This window comes from Triticum urartu, chromosome 3 (genome assembly GCF_003073215.2).
Source record: "Triticum urartu cultivar G1812 chromosome 3, Tu2.1, whole genome shotgun sequence".
NCBI classification, from domain to species: Eukaryota; Viridiplantae; Streptophyta; class Magnoliopsida; order Poales; family Poaceae; genus Triticum; species Triticum urartu.
The window spans coordinates 294009718-294030438 of NC_053024.1; the positions used below are offsets into that span (position 1 = coordinate 294009718).

The window sequence follows — 20721 nt, forward strand, 5'->3', positions numbered from 1 at the left end:
TGTTTTTAGATTGAGGCCATTTTGTGTTTAACTATCGAAAATGGCCAGTTTTGTTCATTTTCACCACCTTAGCAGCCAGCATACAAAAGCCCAGGATCAGCGTGTGCCTTTTTTCTGCCTGTGGGGATTGCATTAGCCTCTGTGATCACGAGGCTGGGTTCTGTACTGGACAAAACATAAGCAACCAACAAGACAAGACAGCAATCCATAGCTCACATGCACTCAAGGACTCTTGGCTCTTCCTCCTTGGATAGAGGCAATCACAGCCTCAGAAGATCGATCCAAACTGGTACACGTGAACACAGGATTGATTGTACACTTGAGAGTCACAAGAGCTATAAACCATAGTAGCCGGAAACGGGGAATGGTAGGCCGTCCCTCGATCCTGATTCATCGACCCGGAATCGGATTCGGGAACGAGGTCGGATTCAGTACGATTCGATGAAGATTCGGCGTCTCCGCAGTCGGCTCCTCGATTCAGGTTCGAGGATCCAACAGCAAAAACGCAAGGCATAATTTACTCACGCCGTCGTTTCTTTTCTCAAGAACTCCTCGTTCTTCCTCCAGTCCATTAATTGCAAGGGATCCATTAACAGCAAGGAATGTTGACCGTCACGAAGTCGTCGTTCTTCAGGAACTGTGTTCCTCGATCCATGGTACCGTACCGGGTTCATCGTACCCAAACGGATTGGATCGCGTCCCCGCTATAAAAAAGTCATTCGAGAGATGTATACCCTCGTTGTATCCTATTTTTTCAGCCACCGACTCTCGTCCCTCGTTCCCGTTCCTCGTTCCCACCGTACCAGAAACATGGCAACTATGCTATAAACTGTCTGAAGAAAACAAGGGCCGAGCAAAAGGAGTTGCAACAAATGGCTGCATTCATGCAACAGAGGATATCGCATCCGATGCATCTACCTATGCAGCCTTTACTCAGCAACAGTAACAGTACAACATTAGCATAATACAAGATCTCAGCATTGATCCTAAGTATTTCATTGCTACCTCATTTCGAAAGAAAAATAAATTAATCAGTACCTCATTTGTTTCTAAGATCAGCGATTAGTGACCCTAGATAAGTACTCCTAGATTCCAGCCAAGGCAGCACGGCCAGGCGCGAGACTGGCAAAAAAAGTTATCACATTGCATGCCCATCCATTACAAGGTGTCCAATTCTTGAAGCAGCTCTTCCATGTTGGGTCTTTGCTCAGGGTTTTCACTCGTGCAGACCAATGCAATCTTTGCCAGTTTAGCCGCTTCGGTTGCCGAGTAACATCCTTTCATGTTGCCATCGATGAGGTCATGGACGTTTCCTGACTCGAAGGGCAGCTGCATCGTTTTACTTTTACCCGTCAGTATCTGAAACACAATTACCCCGAAAGCGTAAACATCGCTCTTCTCCGAGAACCGGCCGACGGTGGTGTACTCAGGGGCAAGGTACCCCATGGCGGCGCTCGCCTTGAGGGTCGAGAAGACCAGGTCGTCCACAAGGAGCTTGTGCAGGCCGGAACCAGAAATCAGGGGCTTGTAGGTGTAATCCACCAGAACTTTGTCCGCCGATATGTTTTGGTGAACCAAAGGGGGCTTGTTTGCTCTAGTACTGTGCAGATATCCAATTCCTGTAAAGTAAACATCGATAAGTAACCTTGCTTTTGCAAAAGCTAGAACAATTTGAGTAACAACTGCAAATTACAAGTATCAAAAGTTATTCATCAGTTTGGAGACACAGCCGACTCAACTACTAAACCTGCCCCCACTTACTAGTATATCGAACCTCTTTGGAAGCTGGTTGGGTGGGGTTACTTCAAAATTTAAGTCGCATATCGAGTGTGAGTTTGTGCTTTACTTTGGGCATTATTAAATTTCCGTAATAAGTGTGTTTTAAGAAAAATGCAAAGATACCAAAAATAATTGGAAGACAATTTCCTCATTTTCAAAAAAAAAACTTTCAGAGCTACATGATGAACTTGTACGTGGTCCTTACTTCACCATGTGGAAGCATAGGAGTTTATTGCATTTGGATGCAACCGATGAAAGACGGTACTCACTCCGTTCTTAAATACAAGTCTTTTTAGAAATTCCAATATGAACTACATATGGAGTAAAATAAGTGAATCTTTTTTTTTAGAAAAGGAGGATGACCCCCGGCCTCTACATCTGAACGATGCATGCGGCCACTTTATTAAGTATTCTCATAAGACCTTACAAAGTCATACAACAGCAAGACTAAAGCCACCGTCTAAGCAACAACTGTCGCTACACCTATCCAATTGATGAAGGGGCGCTGATAGTCTGGGCCTAATACCAAACAAACATCACAACCAAACCTAAACATCTAAAACATGAGGTCCCAACCAGGACGCCTGCCTGGTATGGGGCACCTACCAGTCCAGCGCACTCCTCAACCAGGACGCCTGCCGGGTATGAGGCCGCCGCAGCCACCTTCCACAAGTCCATCTTCAGAGTTGTACTGTTGCATCTACCGTGCCAGGTCTCTCTGCCATCGACACCACCACGACGCCAGACAGCGCCGTCCACCTGCGCGAGTCCATCCTCCCACATCAAACTCCGAATCTGCACTGCACCATGCTGTCAAGATCCGTCGCCATCAATGTGTAGGATGAAGCACCGCTCCACCAAAGAAGTCGTCCGCTGGTCCCGCGAAGCCGACTGCACCTCCAAGAATGCCGCCCCAAAGGGGGTTACGACACATGAATGCCGCCAAAATCCGATCAGCTGATCTAGGGTTTCCCCCGGAGGTAATGAGTGGAGTTGGGAGCTTCACCTTGATGATGCCTTCATGAAGGAAACGATGATAAGGGCATCGTCATCACCGGCTCCGGCCATCAACCGAAGACCAGGTTTTCACCCGGATCCGTCCCAAGAAATCCACCAAACAACCTGTGCACCGTCTCGACCGCCTTCAAAGCCCCAGATCCAGCCGCCTAGATCCGGCGACCAACCGCAACAACAGTGCCACCATGGGATCCCTGGCACACCGGCCACTTCCTGAGTGTGCCACCACTAGAGCCTAGGAGAAGGGCTCCCACCCCGCCTCGCCAAGCCGCGAGAGCCGCCGAGAAGGATCCCGCGCGTTCGTCACCGTCTCTGATCCGAACCAATCCAAAGCAAATCGCCGTCACAGATCCGCCTTGGACATGGACTGCACCACGCCATGCCGCCGCGGGAAGCCCTAGCTTCACCAGCCGCCACCCTCCAGGGCCGCCGCCCCAGGATCCAGACAGAACCTCACCGCTGCCACCGGCCAAGTTCCGCCACCGCCGACCGGCCACTGCGACCTCCGCCGCCATGCCGCCGACGGATCTGAGCGAGGATAGCCATCCTCCCCGAGGACACACGCCGCAGCCTCTTCTCCACGTACTCGCACGAGAAGCCACCGTGGCCGCATCCCCACCCCTCGCCGGATGCTGCGCACGTGCCGCCCCGCCGCCACGAGGAGACCTGCACGCAGCCGCCACACAGCTCGGCGTCGACCCATCAGCAGCCGCGCCATGGGCCCGCCGCCGTCAAGATCGTCACCGCCACGCCGCCAGGATCCGAGCGCCCCGGCACCTCCGCTCGGCCTGGCCGCTCCCGCAGGCCACGGACGCGAGGAGGGGAGAAGGCCCCCGCCGCCAGCCACCGCGGGGGCTTTGCCCCGGCGGCGGCGGGGAAGGGAAGGAGGAGGAGGGCTAGCGGCAAGGGGTGGCGGCGCCGCCCTTGTCGCCCGCGGGAGGAGCGACGCGGGGGCTTGGTTTACATCAAAATAAGTGAATCTACACTCTAAACTACGTCTATATACATCCGTATGTAGTTTATATTGAAATCTCTAAAAAGACTTATATTTAGGAACGGAGGGAGTAGCACGGGTTAGATTCAACCGGTTTGGATGATGGCATATGTTTCTAATTTATAGTGATCTAGGAGGTCTTATATTTCTTTACCTGATCTAAAAGATGTTATATTTCTTTACAGAGGGAGTACTTAGGATGATTTTGAGTGTTCTAGATGATGGTACTTATGTTCTACTCTTAGCATAAAAAAAAAGTCTTACGTTATGGGACGGAGGGAGTAATAAATATGGCTATGTGCATCACCATGATGATGATGGAGAGGGAAGGGGTTTTCCTCCTTTCTAAAGAAAAGCAAGCAGGGCTATGAGTACCTACAGCTACACAGTTCCGAATGTGACTACCGGAAACATGTGAACAACCAGGACAGTCCTAGTAGAGTATTGATGAACTGAGAAACTGATTGGGCATGTATGCATTCTGCCAAATGATGCATGCCAGCCTTGTGCTTCTCAGGCAGGGTTTTTTGACAGTACAGTACGAATGCAGAAATATTTGGTCGTTAGCACGCTAGCCCTAGCACTCTAGCAGTGTTTGATAACTGATAGCTAGACAGTGACAGAGAGGGACATACCTTTAGCAATGCCCTTGATGATGGACACCCTCGTGGACCACTCAAGGACGCGGCCGCCATGCCCGAGAGCACCGCCGCCGCCGTCTTCTCCTGCGACGTCCAAGAAGTGCGACAGGCTCCCGTTGGGCACGAAGTCGTGCACCAGGAAGCACTCTCCCCTGGCCCTGGAGCAGCAGAACCCCCTCAGCCCCACGATGTTGTCGTGCTGGAGCTCGGCGAGCAGCTTGAGGCCCTTGAGGAACTCCGCCTCCTCCTGCTTGCAGCAGGTCTTGCCCAGCCGGGTGACCACGACGGGCGTGCCGTCGCGCAGCGTGCCCCTGTACGTGGCCGCGAAGCTGCTTCCGGCGCCACCCTTGGACTTGGAGTTTTTCTTTCCCAGGAGATTCAGCTCCGAGAAGTACTGCGTCGCCGACTCCACCTCCTCCATGTTGAACCGGAGGCTCGGGGACACCTCCTGCGAGAACCCCACGCCGCTCCGCCCGTCGGCCAGCGGGTCCCAGCCGTTGGAGTACTCCAGACTCACCAGCGTTGACGACGCGCTCTTGCGGAACGATTCCTTGCTCTCCTCGCCCTCTGTGCTGCACCGGCCGCCCACGGTGGTCATCGGAGGTGCGCCTGCGGCCGTCCTCTGCTTGCGCCACCTGTGCCACGACAAGGCCAAGAGACCGGCCGCTGTCGCCGCCAGAAGGATCACCGCGACAACGACGACGGCCGCCAGCGCCTTGGTGGAAGGGGGGCAGTGGGTGCCGCTGCAATGCCCGCGGGCCCCGTCCGGCGTGATCTGCGGCGCGATACCAGCGCTGAACGGCTGGGGCCTGTCGGGGTCGATGAGGTCCGCCGGAGTGCACGGACGGAGATCGGGGAGCCCGATGCCGCACAGATCACTGTTGTTCCCGTACTGGAATCCACCCTCCAGCTTGGCCAGTTCTGGGAAGCGACCAAATCAAACTGACTCCTTACTGACTGAGACTGAGCGGAGCAGGCATTAATTGTTCAAAGAATGGACTCGTAGATTACTTACCGGAGGGCACGCTGCCGGTGAGCGAGTTGTTCCTAACATCGAGAGCGGCGAGCTGAGGCAGCCTGGCCAGCCTCACTGGGATGGAGCCGAAGAGGTGGTTGAAGCTCAAGTCCAGCCGCCTCAGCTCCGGCAGGTCGCCGAGGCTGGCAGGGATGGCGCCGTTCAGGTGGTTGGACTGCAGAGCCAACACGGTGAGCCTGTTCGGTAGCCCCAGCTGCGTGGGGATGCTCCCGGTCAGCTGATTGTAGCACAGCTGCAGCACTTTTTTTTTGTTTTCGACACATCAACATTAACAGCAGTTAGAGGGGGCAAACAAACCAAGAAGTGCAGTAAATCAATCGATGACCAAATCATATAGCACTATAGCAGTACTAGATATCAGCCAAGAAGCGTCAATCAAATCCAAGAACTCGTTTTAGGATCATGGGACGCTAGGCAGCAGAGGAGACTGGACTGGAATACAACGGAACGAATCGAATCAATCCAAGCAATAATGTAGCCGCGGCAATGGCAGAGTCCACGCCCCACGGCGCCACATGCAACTAGCTAGGCAAGCAAGAATCGAAAAGGGAAGACGCGGAGCTCTGACTTGGCTCACCTTGCAGCGAGGCCATGGCGCCGATCTCGGCCGGGATGGGCCCGGACAAGTTGTTGACGTTGAGGTAGACATCGGTGAGCCGTGTGAGCCTGGCGAGCTCCCGGGGCACGCCGCCGCGGAGCGCGTTGTAGTGGAGGTACAGGCCGGTGAGCGCGCGGAGGCCGGCAACGGCCGGGGAGAGCGTCCCGGCCAGGCCCTTCCCCTGCAGCGAGACGTTGGCGACGGCGCCGCTGCCGTCGCACGCGACGCCCTCGAACCCGCCCCGGGCGCAAGGGTCCCGCCCGGGCGCCCACGACGGCAGCAGGCGCCCCGTCGGGTCCAGCGCCGCCTTGAGCTCCAGCAGCGCCCGCACTTCTCCGTCGTCCGCCGCGGAGGCCAGGCCCAACAGAGAGCGGCACACGACTGCCAATGCCGCGAGGGCTACGAGGCGGGCGGAGGCCATTGCCGGCCGCGCAGGTGCTCTCGCGGAGAGGGGAGGGAGGGGAGGGTGGAGGAGACAAGAGCGTGCAGGGGTGAGGGGTCCGAGGAGATGAGTGAACAAGTAAAATAGGCCGAAATCACTGTTCTGACCTTATCAGCATTTATAGTCACAAACTGAACTCGATGAGAAAATATTTTGTGATTTGACCATTTTAAAAACGCCAGGATCCGCGGCATTTCCACCTAACATAGAAACGCCAAACAAGCTAGCGTTTCAAGCCAACATGCAAACGCCGAGGCAGCTAGCGTTTCTGACCTGGCCCACAGTCAGTCTGAACCCGCTGTTTTCGCTGACGTGGCACGCTTAAAACGCCAAGGTCCTTGGCGTTTCTGACCAGGATTAAGTAACACGCGCGGGCTGCGAGGGCCTAACCCAGCCCACTCCCCCGGTCGAGCAGTTCCTTCTCGATGACGAACTGGCGGCCGCCCCCTCCCTCTTCTTCACCAAATCTTCCCCAGATCTGCTATTTTAATCATCAAAACAAGGAGATCGGAGCATTCCCGAGTTGCTTGAGGTATTCTCCTCCCAATCCTCCATTTATTTTCAGTCAAGATTGGCTATTGTAGATGTATTTTTTCAAACATGGTGGAACCCTAAGATGAGTTATTAATGATTTGTTTGATGAATATTTTGGTTACATTATGTTTAGAAAGAAGACATATACTCCTTGTGTTTAAGTATTCTTAGTTAACTTGTTTATTATTGGATTTAGAGAGAGACCATTTTTTGGATTAGGTTGAGCCTATTATTTGTTAATAATTAGTTGTGATAGATTCTTTAGGATAAAATAGGTTGAAAAGAATTGGTGTTGGTAATGTATCTTTGGGATAATTTGTAGTAGTTCTCACACGATTTTGTATATGATGTGGTCATAATTTTAAGCATATATTATAATAAATCCATTGACCTTATTTTGTAGGATGTTTGAGCCGGATAAATATCCCGGCCTTGATGATTATTACGAGGAGAAGCATCGTGCTGTGCTAGTGGAAAGAGGGGAGGTAATTATGTATCTACATTGTTGATTCTCATATTGTGAGTAGTTTAGAGAAGTATATAAATTGTGCGTGTGTTATTTGTAGGTTCCTCCAGTACTTCGTTTGAGAGGCCACAACCCACGTGAGTCCTTGAGGTATGACCGTCGCTACGAGCCTTATTTTAGAAGAATGGATCTTCTCTAGTTTGTGCTCAACTTTAAAGGCACACCACCATGGCTGAACTCGACGGCCATTACCACCCTTACGGACCGTTGGAGACCGGAGATGCACTCTTTTCACCTTGCTCTTGGTGAGATGACCGTTACTTTGGAGGATATTGCGATGATCTCCGGTCTTCCGATCGAGGGCAGGGCTCTTACCGGGAAGGTGAGGTCTGAGGGGTGGCGACAAAGGGTTGCAGGTTTGGTTGGTGTTGAACCTCCCCCGTGGATTCATGAAACAAAGAAGGATCCTAGGCCATCTGGTGTTTTGTTCTCGTGGCTACAAGAACATTTTTACGAGTGCCCAGAGAATGCCAGTCCGGCTGTTGTGGAGAGGTACGCCAGGGCTTGCTTATGGAATCTTTTAACCCAAGTGGCGTTTCCTGACGGCACGGGAGACACAGCCTCGTGGATGTTCTCGGACCCTCTTCGTAACTGGGATGTCAAGTGGAGTTGGGGGTCGGCGGCACTAGCCTTCTTGTACCGTCAGGTAATGATAATTTGATGCATTCTCATTATATGAAAGAATTTTTTTCCTGTGATTGTTTAATGTGTGTACAAATGTGCAGTTGGACGGAGCATGTATGAGGAGTAAGCCGAAATCTTGTCTTGGTGGTTTTGTTTGGGCCCTACAGATTTGGATGTGGGAGCGTATCCCTGTGGGCCGTAACTTCACCATTGCTCCGGAAGAACCTTGGGAGTGGCCTTTTGATGGGGATGAGGAGCGATATCCCACTATCGCATACACTTGGGCTAATGTCCAAGTGTCGAGTATCGCCGCCATGGGCGGTATAAGGCATACATAAGGAAGCTTGACATGCTTACTTACAACCAGGTAATTATCAAATCCCTTGCCATCATTACAGTTTTTTTTGTTGTGCATGAGCTAGTGACATGTTGTGATGTAGGTTAACTGGAGGCCGTACATGGTACTTAGGCAGTTCCCTTTGAGCAATATGTGCCTTCGTGACCAACATCTTTGGCGTGTGCGTTGCCCCATGATATGCTTTTTTGCGGTGGAGTGGCATCTTCCACATCGTGTTTCGAAGCAATTTGGAGTACAACAACGCACCCCGCCGGAGTATGTTAAGACAAGTGTGGTGCTACATAGGTGAGAGTTTCTTGTACCATATGTTGATCAATGTGTAACCACGGAAAAATGAAAATGATGCCGATACTTCTCATACTTTGTAGGACGAGCCGGCAACACAACAAGAATGTCATTAATTGGGAGGATCACCATCTTATGTGGGTAGACATGTGGAATGCTCAGAGGAATGCCCGAGTTGAAGATGATCACACACCTGACAATGACGAGGGGGCATATTTAAGGCATTTGGAGTGGCTTCACAAAGAGTACAGAGTTATCCTTAAGGGTGCTTGGACTCGTGTCGATTGCTTGGAAGTAATGCCAAGTGAGGCTGCTAATGGTGCATTCAACAACTCTATTAGGGAGACCATTGGAGCGCACCTAGATTATGGCCCTCTGCATGACCGAGTGGTATGTCTTTTTGTCTCTTTTTTGAACATGTGACATTTCTTCATGAGTGGTGTGTCACTTAAATTTTATTCAGGGCACGGAGCTATGGAGATGTATCAATGATAGTAATGTGGTGCTTGGCCGCGCACCTGGTAGAGAAACAGACATTTGTAGGATCTAGAAGTAGATGTGTCTAGAGGGGGGGGGGGTGATTAGACACTTAGTGCTAAAGTTGCAATTTTTAAGCCTTTTTCGGTTTAAGTGGAGTTTAGGCACAATTTCAACACACACAATACATATCAAGCAAGCATGCAAAAAGTATATGAGCAGCGGAATGTAAAGCATGCAACTTGCAAGAATATAAAGAGAAGGGTTTGGAGAAATCAAACGCAATTGGAGACACAAATGTTTTTCCCGTGGTTTGGATAGGTGGTGCTATCCTACATCCACGTTGATGGAGACTTCAACCCACGAAGGGTAACGGTTGCGCGAGTCCACATAGGGCTCCACCCAAGGGTAACGGTTGCGCGAGTCCACGCAGGGCTCCACCCACGAAGGGTCCATGAAGAAGCAACCACCCACAAAGGGTCCACGAAGAAGCAACCTTGTCTATCCCACCATGGCCATCGCCCACACAGGACTTGCCTCACTAGCGGTAGATCTTCACAAAGTAGGCGATCTCCTTGCCCTTACAAACTCCTTGGTTCAACTCCACAATCTTGTCGGAGGCTCCCAAGTGACACCTAGCCAATCTAGGAGACACCACTCTCCAAGAAGTAACAAATGGTGTGTAGGTAATGAACTCCTTGCTCTTGTGCTTCAAATGATAGTCTCCCCAACACTCAACTCTCTCTCATAGGATTTGGATTTGGTGGAAAGAGGATTTGAGTGGAAAGCAACTTGGGAAGGCTAGAGATCAAGATTCATATGGTAGGAATGGAATGTCTTGGTCTCAACACATGAGTAGGTGGTTCTTTCTCAGAACATATGAGTTGGAATGATGTGTGTGTTCTGATGGCTCTCTCATCGAATGAGAAGAAGGTGGAGGGGTATATATATAGCCTCCACACAAAATCCAACCGTTACACAGTTTTCCAATCTCGGTGGGGCCGAATCAATAAACTCGGTCGGACCGAAAATGAAAACCTAGTGACCGTTAGTGATTTCGGTGGGACCGACTGGATCAACTCGGTGGGACCGATGTGCTAGGGTTAGGGTAAATCCAAAACTCGGTTTGACCGATTACTCAAACTCGGTGGGACCGATTTGGGTAATAAGTGAAACTGAGATTTGGTCAAGCAAACTCGGTGGGACCGATTTGGGTAATAAGTGAAACTGAGATTTGGTCAAGCAAACTCGGTGGGACTGATTGCATATCTCGGTGGGACCGAGAATATTGCAATGGGTAACAGAGAGTTTGCAAGCCCATCTCGGTGAGACCGAGATCCCATCGGTGAGACCGAACTGATTAGGGTTTGGCAGTGGCTTATGACAAGTGAAACTCGATGGCGCCGGGTAGGAAGAATCGGTAGGACCGAGTTTGGCTTAGGGTTTAGGTCATATGTGGAAGTGGGAAAGTAGCTGAGGATTTTGGAGCATACCATTAAGCACATGAAGCAAGAGGCTCATTAAGTAACACCTCATCCCTCCTTGATAGTATTGGCTTTTCCTATGGACTCAATGTGATCTTGGATCACTAAAATGTAAAATGAAGAGTCTTGAGCTTGAAGCTTTAGCCAATCCTTTGTCCTTAGCATCTTGAAGGAGTTCCCACAATCTTTAGTCCATGCCACTCCATTGTTGAACTTATCTGAAACATGCTAGATAGAAGTGTTAGTCCAACAAGAGATATGTTGTTATCAATTATCAAAACCACCTAGGGAGCGCTTGTGCTTTCAACATTCTCATTAGGAGTACTCTACAGGTTAGAGGCCCTCTTAATATGAACATGTGTCATGTGAACTATTTTTGCATATTTACATATCAATGTCTTTGCCTCTGCAGAAGGTTGTGAATCGTTGCCGAACACTAGCCGCTTTACTTTCTTGCCATGGCGGTTCATCCACGGATGTGCGTGCACGTGCTCAGTATAGAATGGATGTGCTGTCTTCCGCTCGTCCATCTTCGAGCCAAGCACGCGCTTCGTCCGCTCGTCCATCTTCCAACCGAGCAGGTGCTTCTTCGAGCCGAGCACGGATTGATGAACAGGAAGATGAAGAGGAGGAGACAGACTACGATGCGGATCCGGACTATGTGGAGCTTGCAGCTTCGCAGATGGAAGATGCTCCACCGCCAACTCAACCTTCTCAGCCTTCTGAAGAAGCACGCCGAGTTAGCTCAAGAACCATCCGACTTCCTAGATGGCAGAACACTCCAGAGAGCTACGTCAACAGGGGAAGATGGCTGCAAAAAGAGGCAATAAGTGAAGTGATGACTAATGCGAACTTGTTAGTTCTATATGTGGTGAACTAGAAATGTAGTGAGCGTTTCAGATGGAGCAAACTTGTTAGTTCTATATGTGATGAACTTCTTATGTTTTATGTCTGATGGACTTCTTAGTTCTATGTTAGCAAGACTTGGTAATTATTATGTAAGCTGGATCATGTTAAGTTCGTTGCCTAAAAATATGTCTCATTGCTATACTATTGCTGTACTTGGCATTATATTGTGAAAACTGTTGTTGTACCTTTGCTATCTGTGATGGAATGGACATGGGCAGCCGGGTTTGCTGTGTTCTGCATAACAGGGAAGAAACGCCAAGGACAACGACGTTTAACTGTGGCTCGGAAACGCCAAGGACAATGGCGTTTCAGGTGTGAGCGGCAACGTTTCGTGAACATGGCCCAACCAGTCTCTGTCTTAAAGAAACGCCAACCCACGGAGGGTGTTTTGTTGTAGGGTGGAAACGCCATGGACATTGGCGTTTCAGGTGTGAGCGGCAACGTTTCGTGAACATGGCCCAACCAGCCTCTGTCTTAAAGAAACGCCATCCCACGGAGGGCGTTTTGTTGTAGGGTGGAAACGCCATGGACATTGGCGTTTCTGGGGTGAGCGGCAACGTTTAGTGAACATGTCCCAGCCAGCCTCTGTCTTCCAGAAACGCCAAGCCAGGCAGAGCGTTTCGTTGTAGGGTGGAAACGCCAGGGTAGTTGGCGTTTCGGGTGTATATAGAAACACCCATTTGTTTGGCGTTGCTGTCATAATAGGGTGTCAAAACAAACTCCAAAGCCTTTTGTGGAGTAAACATAGAGGAGTCCAAAGCAATTGTGACATCACATAAAGGAGTATACATAGAGAAGTCCAAAGCAATTGTGACATCACATAGTTCAACACATAAAGGAGTACACATAGAGGAGTCCAAAGCAATTTAGAGTACACATAGTTCACCACATAAAGGAGTCTAGGAAACAAGAAGGTTCAAGATGAAATGCACACGAAGGTCCAAAGCATGGCACAGTTCACATCATTGCTCTATTGTGTAGAGCAAGGCCCCTTTCCCTTATTCTTCTTCCTCTCTTCTTCTTCTTCCTCCTCCCTTTTCCTTATGAGGTGAGCCTCCTTGACCACCCTCTCCATGAATATCTGATTCTCCCTCTCTTTTTTTTCATCTGCAATTGCCCAAAGCTTCAAGGTTTTTTCTACAAAATCCTTTTGATGCTTTTTCTGTGCCTCCTCATATTTCCTCACCAACGCTTGCTCCCTAGCATACATCGCATTTCTCGCTCTCTCTAATTCTTTCCTCTTCTTCTCAAGTTCCTCTTCCTTCTTCTTCTTTAGCTTGGCTGCATCCTCCTCTCTAAGCTTCTTCGCAGCCTTCTCCCACCATCCCGCCATCTCACCTTCGCCATCCTCAAGCCCCTTCATTGTTGCCTTGTTGGGTTGAGAAGCCGCCATACCTATGAAAAATTGCAAGACATTAGTTAGTAAGGACAAAAACAACATGAAAGTAATATTGGGAGACATGAAAATAATTATGAAATGTAGCCACGTACGGAAATGGTCCATCTAGGTATCCAAACATTCCTCTAGCATTACCACGGCCTCTACCCATGAAACCTCCTCTACCACCACGCGAACCTCTACCCCTACCACGAGCACCATCACCGGTAATTTGTCCTCGACCACGACCACCCCTGGATCCTCGGCCACCACCGGAACCTCGGCCACCGGAACCTCGGCCACCACCAAGGCCATCACCGGAACCTCGGCCACCACCAAGGCCACCACCGGAACCTCGGCCACCACTAAGGCCACCACCGGAACCTCGGCCACCACCAAGTCCATCACCGGAACCTCGGCCACCACCAAGGCCATCACCGGAACCTCGGCCACCACTTGAAGAAGCATTGTGCCCTTTTGAAGTTTTGTTTGTTTTGCAAGTCCTTTTGTTGTGTGTCGTTTCATTGCAACCACCGCATTGGTTCCTATCACGTGGCTCCATGAAATGTCCACTACCAAATTCTCTGGTGCTCATGAGGTCATCCATATCATTCCTGTATCGCTTTGTTCTCCTTCTACCCTTGGGTTGCACCATCATCTCCGGATCGGGCCTAATATTAGGACCGTGATACTCTGGCCACTGCGATGCGTCCAGAAAAGGGTGGAATCTAGACGCTCATGTTAACTTATGAGTTTGCAAATTGAATTCATGCAACCTTGCAACTACTCCATCGGAGATATCCACATTCCTGATGCGGGCCGCCGACATCATGTGCGAGCATGGCCAGTGGTACTTACTAGGCCGCTCACAAGTGCAATGTCTTGTCCTAAGAGCCACCGTAAATGAGCGACCACCATATGATTGTCCATCTCTAGTTGTCCCACCTGGCTCATTCACTTGGTATTTCATTTCTACATTATCGAAACAAGTGACTCGCTGGATGGCTGACTTGTCTCTCTGAAACTCTAGCCACTCAGCAACCTTCTTTGGATAAATTTCATTGGGAGGCTTCTCACTATCAGCAATCAACTTGTCGATTTCGTCGGAGTGCTTCAAAAAATACTCATTCAGCTTGTAAAAGGTATATTCCGCTATTGCCGTCACCGGCAACTAACGTGCACCCTTCAAGACAAAGTTGAAGCACTCAACTAGATTGCTTGTCATGTCACCATATCTCATGCCTCCTTCGTCACATGCCTGTGACCACTTGTGTCTCTCATCAATATTCCTTTCTAAGAAATCTTTCCCACCTTCGTTTGCCTTCTCATAGATTTTGTTCAAGCTTGTCGTGAATGACTTAATGGAGAAGGCTACACATGCAGAGTTAAGATCCTTGCAAAGATCCTTGTTCTTACAAGCCCTGTAAAAGTTTGCAACGAAGTGCCTCATACACCATCGGTGGTGAAGACTCTCATGACCTGGAATATGAATATCCACGACCTTCAATATGCCTTGGTGCCGATCGGATATGATGCATACCTCCCTATTCGGAGGAATGACCGTGCTCCTAACAAGTCTCATGAACCATTCCCAGTTGTCTTGGTTCTCCATGGAGACCAAAGCAAATGCCACAGGCAACACCTGATCGTTAGCATCATGTGACATTGCTATCATGAGTGTGCCCTTGTATTTCCCTGTCAAGAATGTCCCATCTATAGACAAAACCGATCGACAATGCTCAAAAGCTGCAATGCATGGGCCAAACGTCCAAAAGGCATGACGGAACACTCCTTCAATATCTTGGACATAGTGGTACATTCCTGGGTTTCTGTACGACATCGCTCCCAGCAACCTGGGTAGCATGTTGTAAGCCTCTTCCCATCCACCATACAACATTCTGAGAGCGACTTGCTTTGCCTTCCATGTCTTTCCGTACTTGACCTTATATCCAAATTTATCTTCAATCCAACTCATCAACAACTTCACTTTAATGGTTGGATCCTCGGCTATATGTTTCTGGTATTTATAACCAATGAATTCTGATGTTAGTTGACGGTGTGTCTTCCATGCTTCTACGGTCGGCGGTGTGCATTGGTGAGTGGCTTTGCAACTAGTTATCTTCCACCAACCATCTTTCATGAGTCTTCCATTGACTTTCCGTTTGCATCTTTCTACCTCACATTTCACGGTGTATCGCTTGTTGCAGTCCGAGTGAACAACTATGAAAGGCCTGTGGTGTTTGACAGCATACTCACACAACCACATCCTGAATTCTAGCATGTGCTCGAACATCAAACCTTTCCTCACGTATGGCATCGAAATTGCGTCGGGTGTACTACTTGGGAACTGTCTAGCCTCAATTGTCTTGCTCATGCCACCGTCGACTATAGCCTTATCTGCAAGGCTAACATCACAAAACAAGGGAACTTTGTGATCCCTACCGGTGATTTTTGTGTACCACTCTGCTTCTTTCGCAGTCAAGCCATCCTCGTCCAACTCATTCACCAGGCCTTCATCATCCGAGTCATCCACACAAGCACGCTGATAGATAATGTCAGGATCCATGTCCTGATGCCTTACTTCAGCCTCTACATCACCAACAATGTTGTGGTGCCTCTCATACTCTTCGCCGGAGTCATCGCCATCATCTTTCATCGGTGCACTACCTCCGAACTCATATTGGGGATACTCATTGGCTTCCGCTTCAACTTTATACTCAACAATAGGCGGCACACTACTAACCGGGTTCACATCATCTACTAAGGTTTGGTTCAAGTCAACATGAAAGAGAGGAGCCTTGACCACCTTACTTGCAAAGACTTCGAGTGACTTGACTTCTGAGGATGCAACAACCTCCTTATATGCAGCCCAATGCAAATTGGACTTGATAGGCATTGTCTTCATTCGACACTTATGTGCCGACCCAACATCATATCTTCCTACTAATTCAACTTGATCACTTGCATCCACCCACTTTAATCTTATCCGTGTTTCTTCCACAATCTCTTCATAACTAGGTGTCTCAAGAAATATCAACACTTCCTCATACTTGTCAACAATATCCACATTCATGAATGCCTCTTTGTCAACATAATGAATATTCACAATCTTGTCCATCTAAAAAAATGGTAACATAAGTATAAGAAATGTACAATGCTAAATATACCACATTGCTAATAGAACACCTAACCCTAACCCTAAATCTTAACATTGGCCATAACCCTAACCCTAAATCTTAACATTAGCCATAACCCACATAAGGTATGCTCAACAACATCAAAATGCAACACTATTGGAACAACAATACTCAAAACATCACATTATAGATCCATGCTCAAAACTAGGGTTAGGAACAACAAGAACAAATCAATCCAAATGGACAAATCCAACCAATACAAATTTGTGAGATGAAGGAGGTTACCTCAACGAACGGAAATGACACCGGATCCACGGACCAACCCAATCGATTTGCAAGGATTTGTGAGGGACTAAGTGAGGGACACAAAGGGGGAAAAGGGCAAGAGCTCGAGATAGGCCAATGGGGGAGAAGAGAGTGAGTGGTGAGTGGTGGGTGAAAGCCCCACGGCCACCTAAAATATCTGCACCAGAAACGCCATTGATTATGGCGTTTCCAGAAACGCTAGCCGGGTCGGCGTTTCCAGCCTGCCATGTCAGCAGCCAACGCGTCCTCGGCCTGGCAGTGGGCCAGGGCAGAAACGCTAGCTTGCTCGGCGTTTCTATGTTGGGTGGAAATGCCGCGGACCCTGGCGTTTCTAAAAGGGTCAAATCGCGAAATACTTTCTCGTCGAGTTCAGTTTGTGACTATAAATGCTGACAATGTCAGAACAGTGATTTCGGCCAGTAAAATAACCCCGAGAGGGTTGGTCAGAGGCATGCACCGAGCTGGGTTGTGTGTGTGAGGATGAATCGTGGGCGTCACATGTCAGTTCACGTAGCTGGGCACTGGAACCTGAAGTGGATTGGCTACGTACACCCAGGCCAGTTAACCATCAAGTTGCACCAACTGAACATTTTGCGTCCACCTAGTCCAGTCCGCAGGGTGTTTGCAATCCACCTGCAATGCTAAATGCTTACGAAGTTGTTTAGAAAAATAAATTGGGTTTTTTAAAAACATCATTGCTTATGTAATACAAAGAAGAAATGTCTAATTAAACGTCTATCCTTTACAAATAAGTATTAGTGCTTAAAAAAGACTGATTTATTTCTCCAAGCACCCTTCTAAGCGTCTTGCATTACACAAGGCCTAAACACGCCGTCCGTGTATCACCGTTGTCGAGCATGATATACGGGACACATGTCGGAGTAGCCTCGTCATACTAGCATTGTAGGGTGTTTGCAAATGAACACATAATAGCATAGCCAGAAATAATTTGTAAAGCCTGGCAAACTTGATCTAAATGTCTAATCTGGAAATCAAATCAAGTGTTTGGATACACAACCTAAAAAAAGAGTCCTAAACTTTCTAACAAGACAGTCGCATGAATAATGAAGTAAAAATATAAGCATAACTAAACCTATTAAGCGTAGGGAGAAGGGCGGCCAACCAGCTATGCCATGTGGCACAAGCTGGTTGGGCGCGGTGAGAAAACTTTTGGAATATGTTTTTTATATGGAGGTGATGATTTTTTTAAATGTTTTTTTAAGAAGAAGGTGAGGGTCCTACATATTTTTTTAATGGGGGGTAATGAAAAATGGCGCTCGTTGGTAGGCTACAGTGGTAAAAAAAATTATATCTTTTTTGGATAGAGGTGAGGATTTTTTTTCTGAGATGTTTTTTAGATGGAGGCGAAGACCCATGTATTTTTTAAATAAAAACATGCACACAACTTCCTCTTAAACAGGGCCGGCTCTCCAACCACTAGCAGTCATACAATGTAACTTTAAAGTGAGCTAGTATATAATCAATCGGTTTTGACTCTCGGGAGCATTTGCTCCCAGATGAACAATACCTCAAAAATGTCACAAAATGTCTTCAGAAAATTCTGAAATTTTTTATGGTTGTTCGTGTTAGTGTCGTAAGCATACTTGACAACTTTTATGTGAAACAAAGCAATAGTGTTTTGTCGTGAAAAAACCAAATTTAGGGTGACATTTTTGGGTAATATTTGGTGTTTAATTATTATTTTGGCACAAGCCAAAATGCTTAACCTTTTTGTCTCAAACTTCGCAGATGGAATTTGGATGTGACTATGAAAACATAAAAGAATATTTTGGCATTTATTTGACATTTCAAAAATCATTTTCCTCGCGCGGGATCACGTGCTCCCGGAAGCCAAATTGGATTTCCACTCCGTTCGCTATTGTAAGATGTTCTAATTTTTTTTTCTTATTCTGATTTACAAGGATGCATTTTAGTGTGTTTGTTTACACATTTCAGTTTGTATGTAATTCATATTAAAATATTTAAAATATCTTTTTTTTGTGAACATAGGGAGTACTATACAAATATTTAGTTTCATAGACAAAATAAAGTCGAGACTTGACAACAGAAGCCATAGAACTAGGTCATGCATAGAACCAAACTCGTCATGTTGCCAACAAAATTATAAATTAAGGCACTATAAGGTAAAAAAACATATTTGTAATTCACAAAATTGAAGTGTCATTATTTATGAATATATTCAAACTAGAGAGCTTGCAAGAATAAAAATGGTCTGATGATACATAGCAGAGAGATCGTCCTTCAATGAAGCTGGCGACGGGTCAGATGGCCCGCCAAATCGGCGATGAAGTCTAAGGAGCCAAAACAGATGCCTTGGCCTGGAGCGAAGATGTCGGACTCAAACAAGAAAACCATATAGATCTGATCGTGAAAAATTTTGTGTGCACAACCTCTACCCAATACACCAACTCTTGATTTAAAGATCAAGAAATAATAAACAGATGGTGGTGTACTGATTGAGAATTTAGATGAATGCATACGAGACGGGAATTATACCTTGGTTCAGGCCATCAGAGAGAGATAATACCATACTTCTTGCCATTGTGTATTGTATTGCTCGTATGGAGGGTGCAAGCCTTGAGGGATGATCTCGAGGATGCTAGGATTTGGTGTATACACGTTAGCTTAGGGTTGCGTCATCTCAAATTATGTGGGGTGTACCAAAACATACCTCTGGTTCATTTTTTGAAGAACCTCATCGCGAAGGCAAGGGGCTGCATTTCCTTAAAGAGAAAAGAGATGGTCTAATTTATAAGGGAAACCGGACCTAAGAAACTAACATTTCACAATTAATTAGGGAAAACCAAGTAAAAGCACACACAAAACAAGAAAAAGACACTAGAGCTTGGGAGGGTAGACCTAAACGCAACATCAAGAGACATCGTCTGATCCACACACAAGAGGCCCAAAACCATTAGGCATGGCTCAAGTGCAACCGAACTGACCACCAAGCGCTCAACATAGCTCATCCATATCAAGCCTCGGCACCGCCTCTGCATGGAAGCATCATGGGCTAACATTATCTTGTGAGAAATATCCTGCAAGGTCTAGCTTTGACTTCCCGGCAATGCTTGCCAAAGTGCTCAATGTCGCGATCACTTGCGCCGAAAGCGATCTTTTCTACATGTCCAGGTAGGCTTTCATGTTTTGCTCAGCAACCTCCACTTTGCTCACCTCTCGCAACTCATCAAAAACTTCCAATAACCTATACTCTGCACTTTTGCCGTTGGGATGTTGGACGTGATGTTCTTCTTTTCCAGGCGCCCCACTACGCCACTCAGGGTGAGAGGTATCATCCTTCTCCTTATGCAAAGGCTTTGGAGTCCCATGCAGAGGGGATGGGACCACACGAGTAAACCTACTAAGAGCATCTACAGCCGACCTCCTCAAATCCTCTTTAAACATCCGTGGACGCGTCTGATCAGTGACCAGACAGGAGAGAGATGGGAGAAAGTGACTCAACCAAACCCTTCATATCATCCCTACATGCCCGGGCTGTCCGCAAACCCTCATATGTTGGGGAACGTAGTAATTTCAAAATTTTCCTACGCACACGCAAGATCATGGTGATGCATAGCAACGAGAGGGGAGAGTGTTGTCCATGTACCCTCGTAGACCGAAAGCGGAAGCGATAGCACAACGCGGTTGATGTAGTCGTACGTCTTCACGATCCGACCGACCAAGTACCGAACGCACGACACCTCTGAGTTCTGCACACGTTCAACTCGATGACGTCCCTCGAACTCCGATCTAGCCGAGTGTTGAGGGAGAGTTTCGTCAGCACGATGGCGCAGTGATGATGATGATGTTCTACCGACGCAGGGCTTTGCCTAAGCACCGCTACGATATGATCGAGATGGATTATGGTGGAGGGAGGCACCGCATAGGACTAAGAGATCAAGAGATCAATTGTTGTGTCTATGGGATGCCCCCTGGCCACGTATATAAAGGAGTGGCGGAGGGGAGGGGCCGACCCTCTCTATGGCGCACCCTAGGAGAGTCCTACTCCCACCGGGAGTAGGATTCCCCCTTTCCTAGTAGAACTAGGAGCCCTTCCAAGTAGTAGGAGTAGGAGGGAAGGAAAGGGAAGGGAAAACGAGAAGGAGTGAAGGGGGCGCCCCCCTCCCTAGTCCAATTCGGACCAGCCCATGGGGAGGGGTGCGACCACCCTTTGA

General features: G+C 48.2%; 2 protein-coding genes across 2 annotated transcripts; one reads left to right on the forward strand and one right to left on the reverse strand.

Moving 5' to 3' along the window:
* Positions 1–899: 899 nt before the first annotated feature.
* Positions 900–6578, reverse strand: LOC125543858 (leucine-rich repeat receptor protein kinase EMS1-like). Its single transcript, XM_048707351.1, has 4 exons — positions 6045–6578; positions 5447–5707; positions 4426–5352; positions 900–1619 (listed from the first exon to the last, which is right to left on the reverse strand). The coding sequence occupies exons 1-4, from the start codon at positions 6484–6486 to the stop codon at positions 1159–1161; spliced, it is 2091 nt and encodes a 696-aa protein (XP_048563308.1). The 5' UTR covers positions 6487–6578; the 3' UTR covers positions 900–1158.
* An 869-nt stretch (positions 6579–7447) lies between these two features.
* Positions 7448–8529, forward strand: LOC125546810 (protein MAIN-LIKE 1-like). The gene is made up of 3 exons (XM_048710935.1): positions 7448–7526; positions 7608–8213; positions 8293–8529. Exons 2-3 carry the CDS (start codon positions 7788–7790, stop codon positions 8527–8529), a joined length of 663 nt encoding a protein of 220 aa, XP_048566892.1. The 5' UTR covers positions 7448–7526; positions 7608–7787.
* Positions 8530–20721: the final 12192 nt, after the last annotated feature.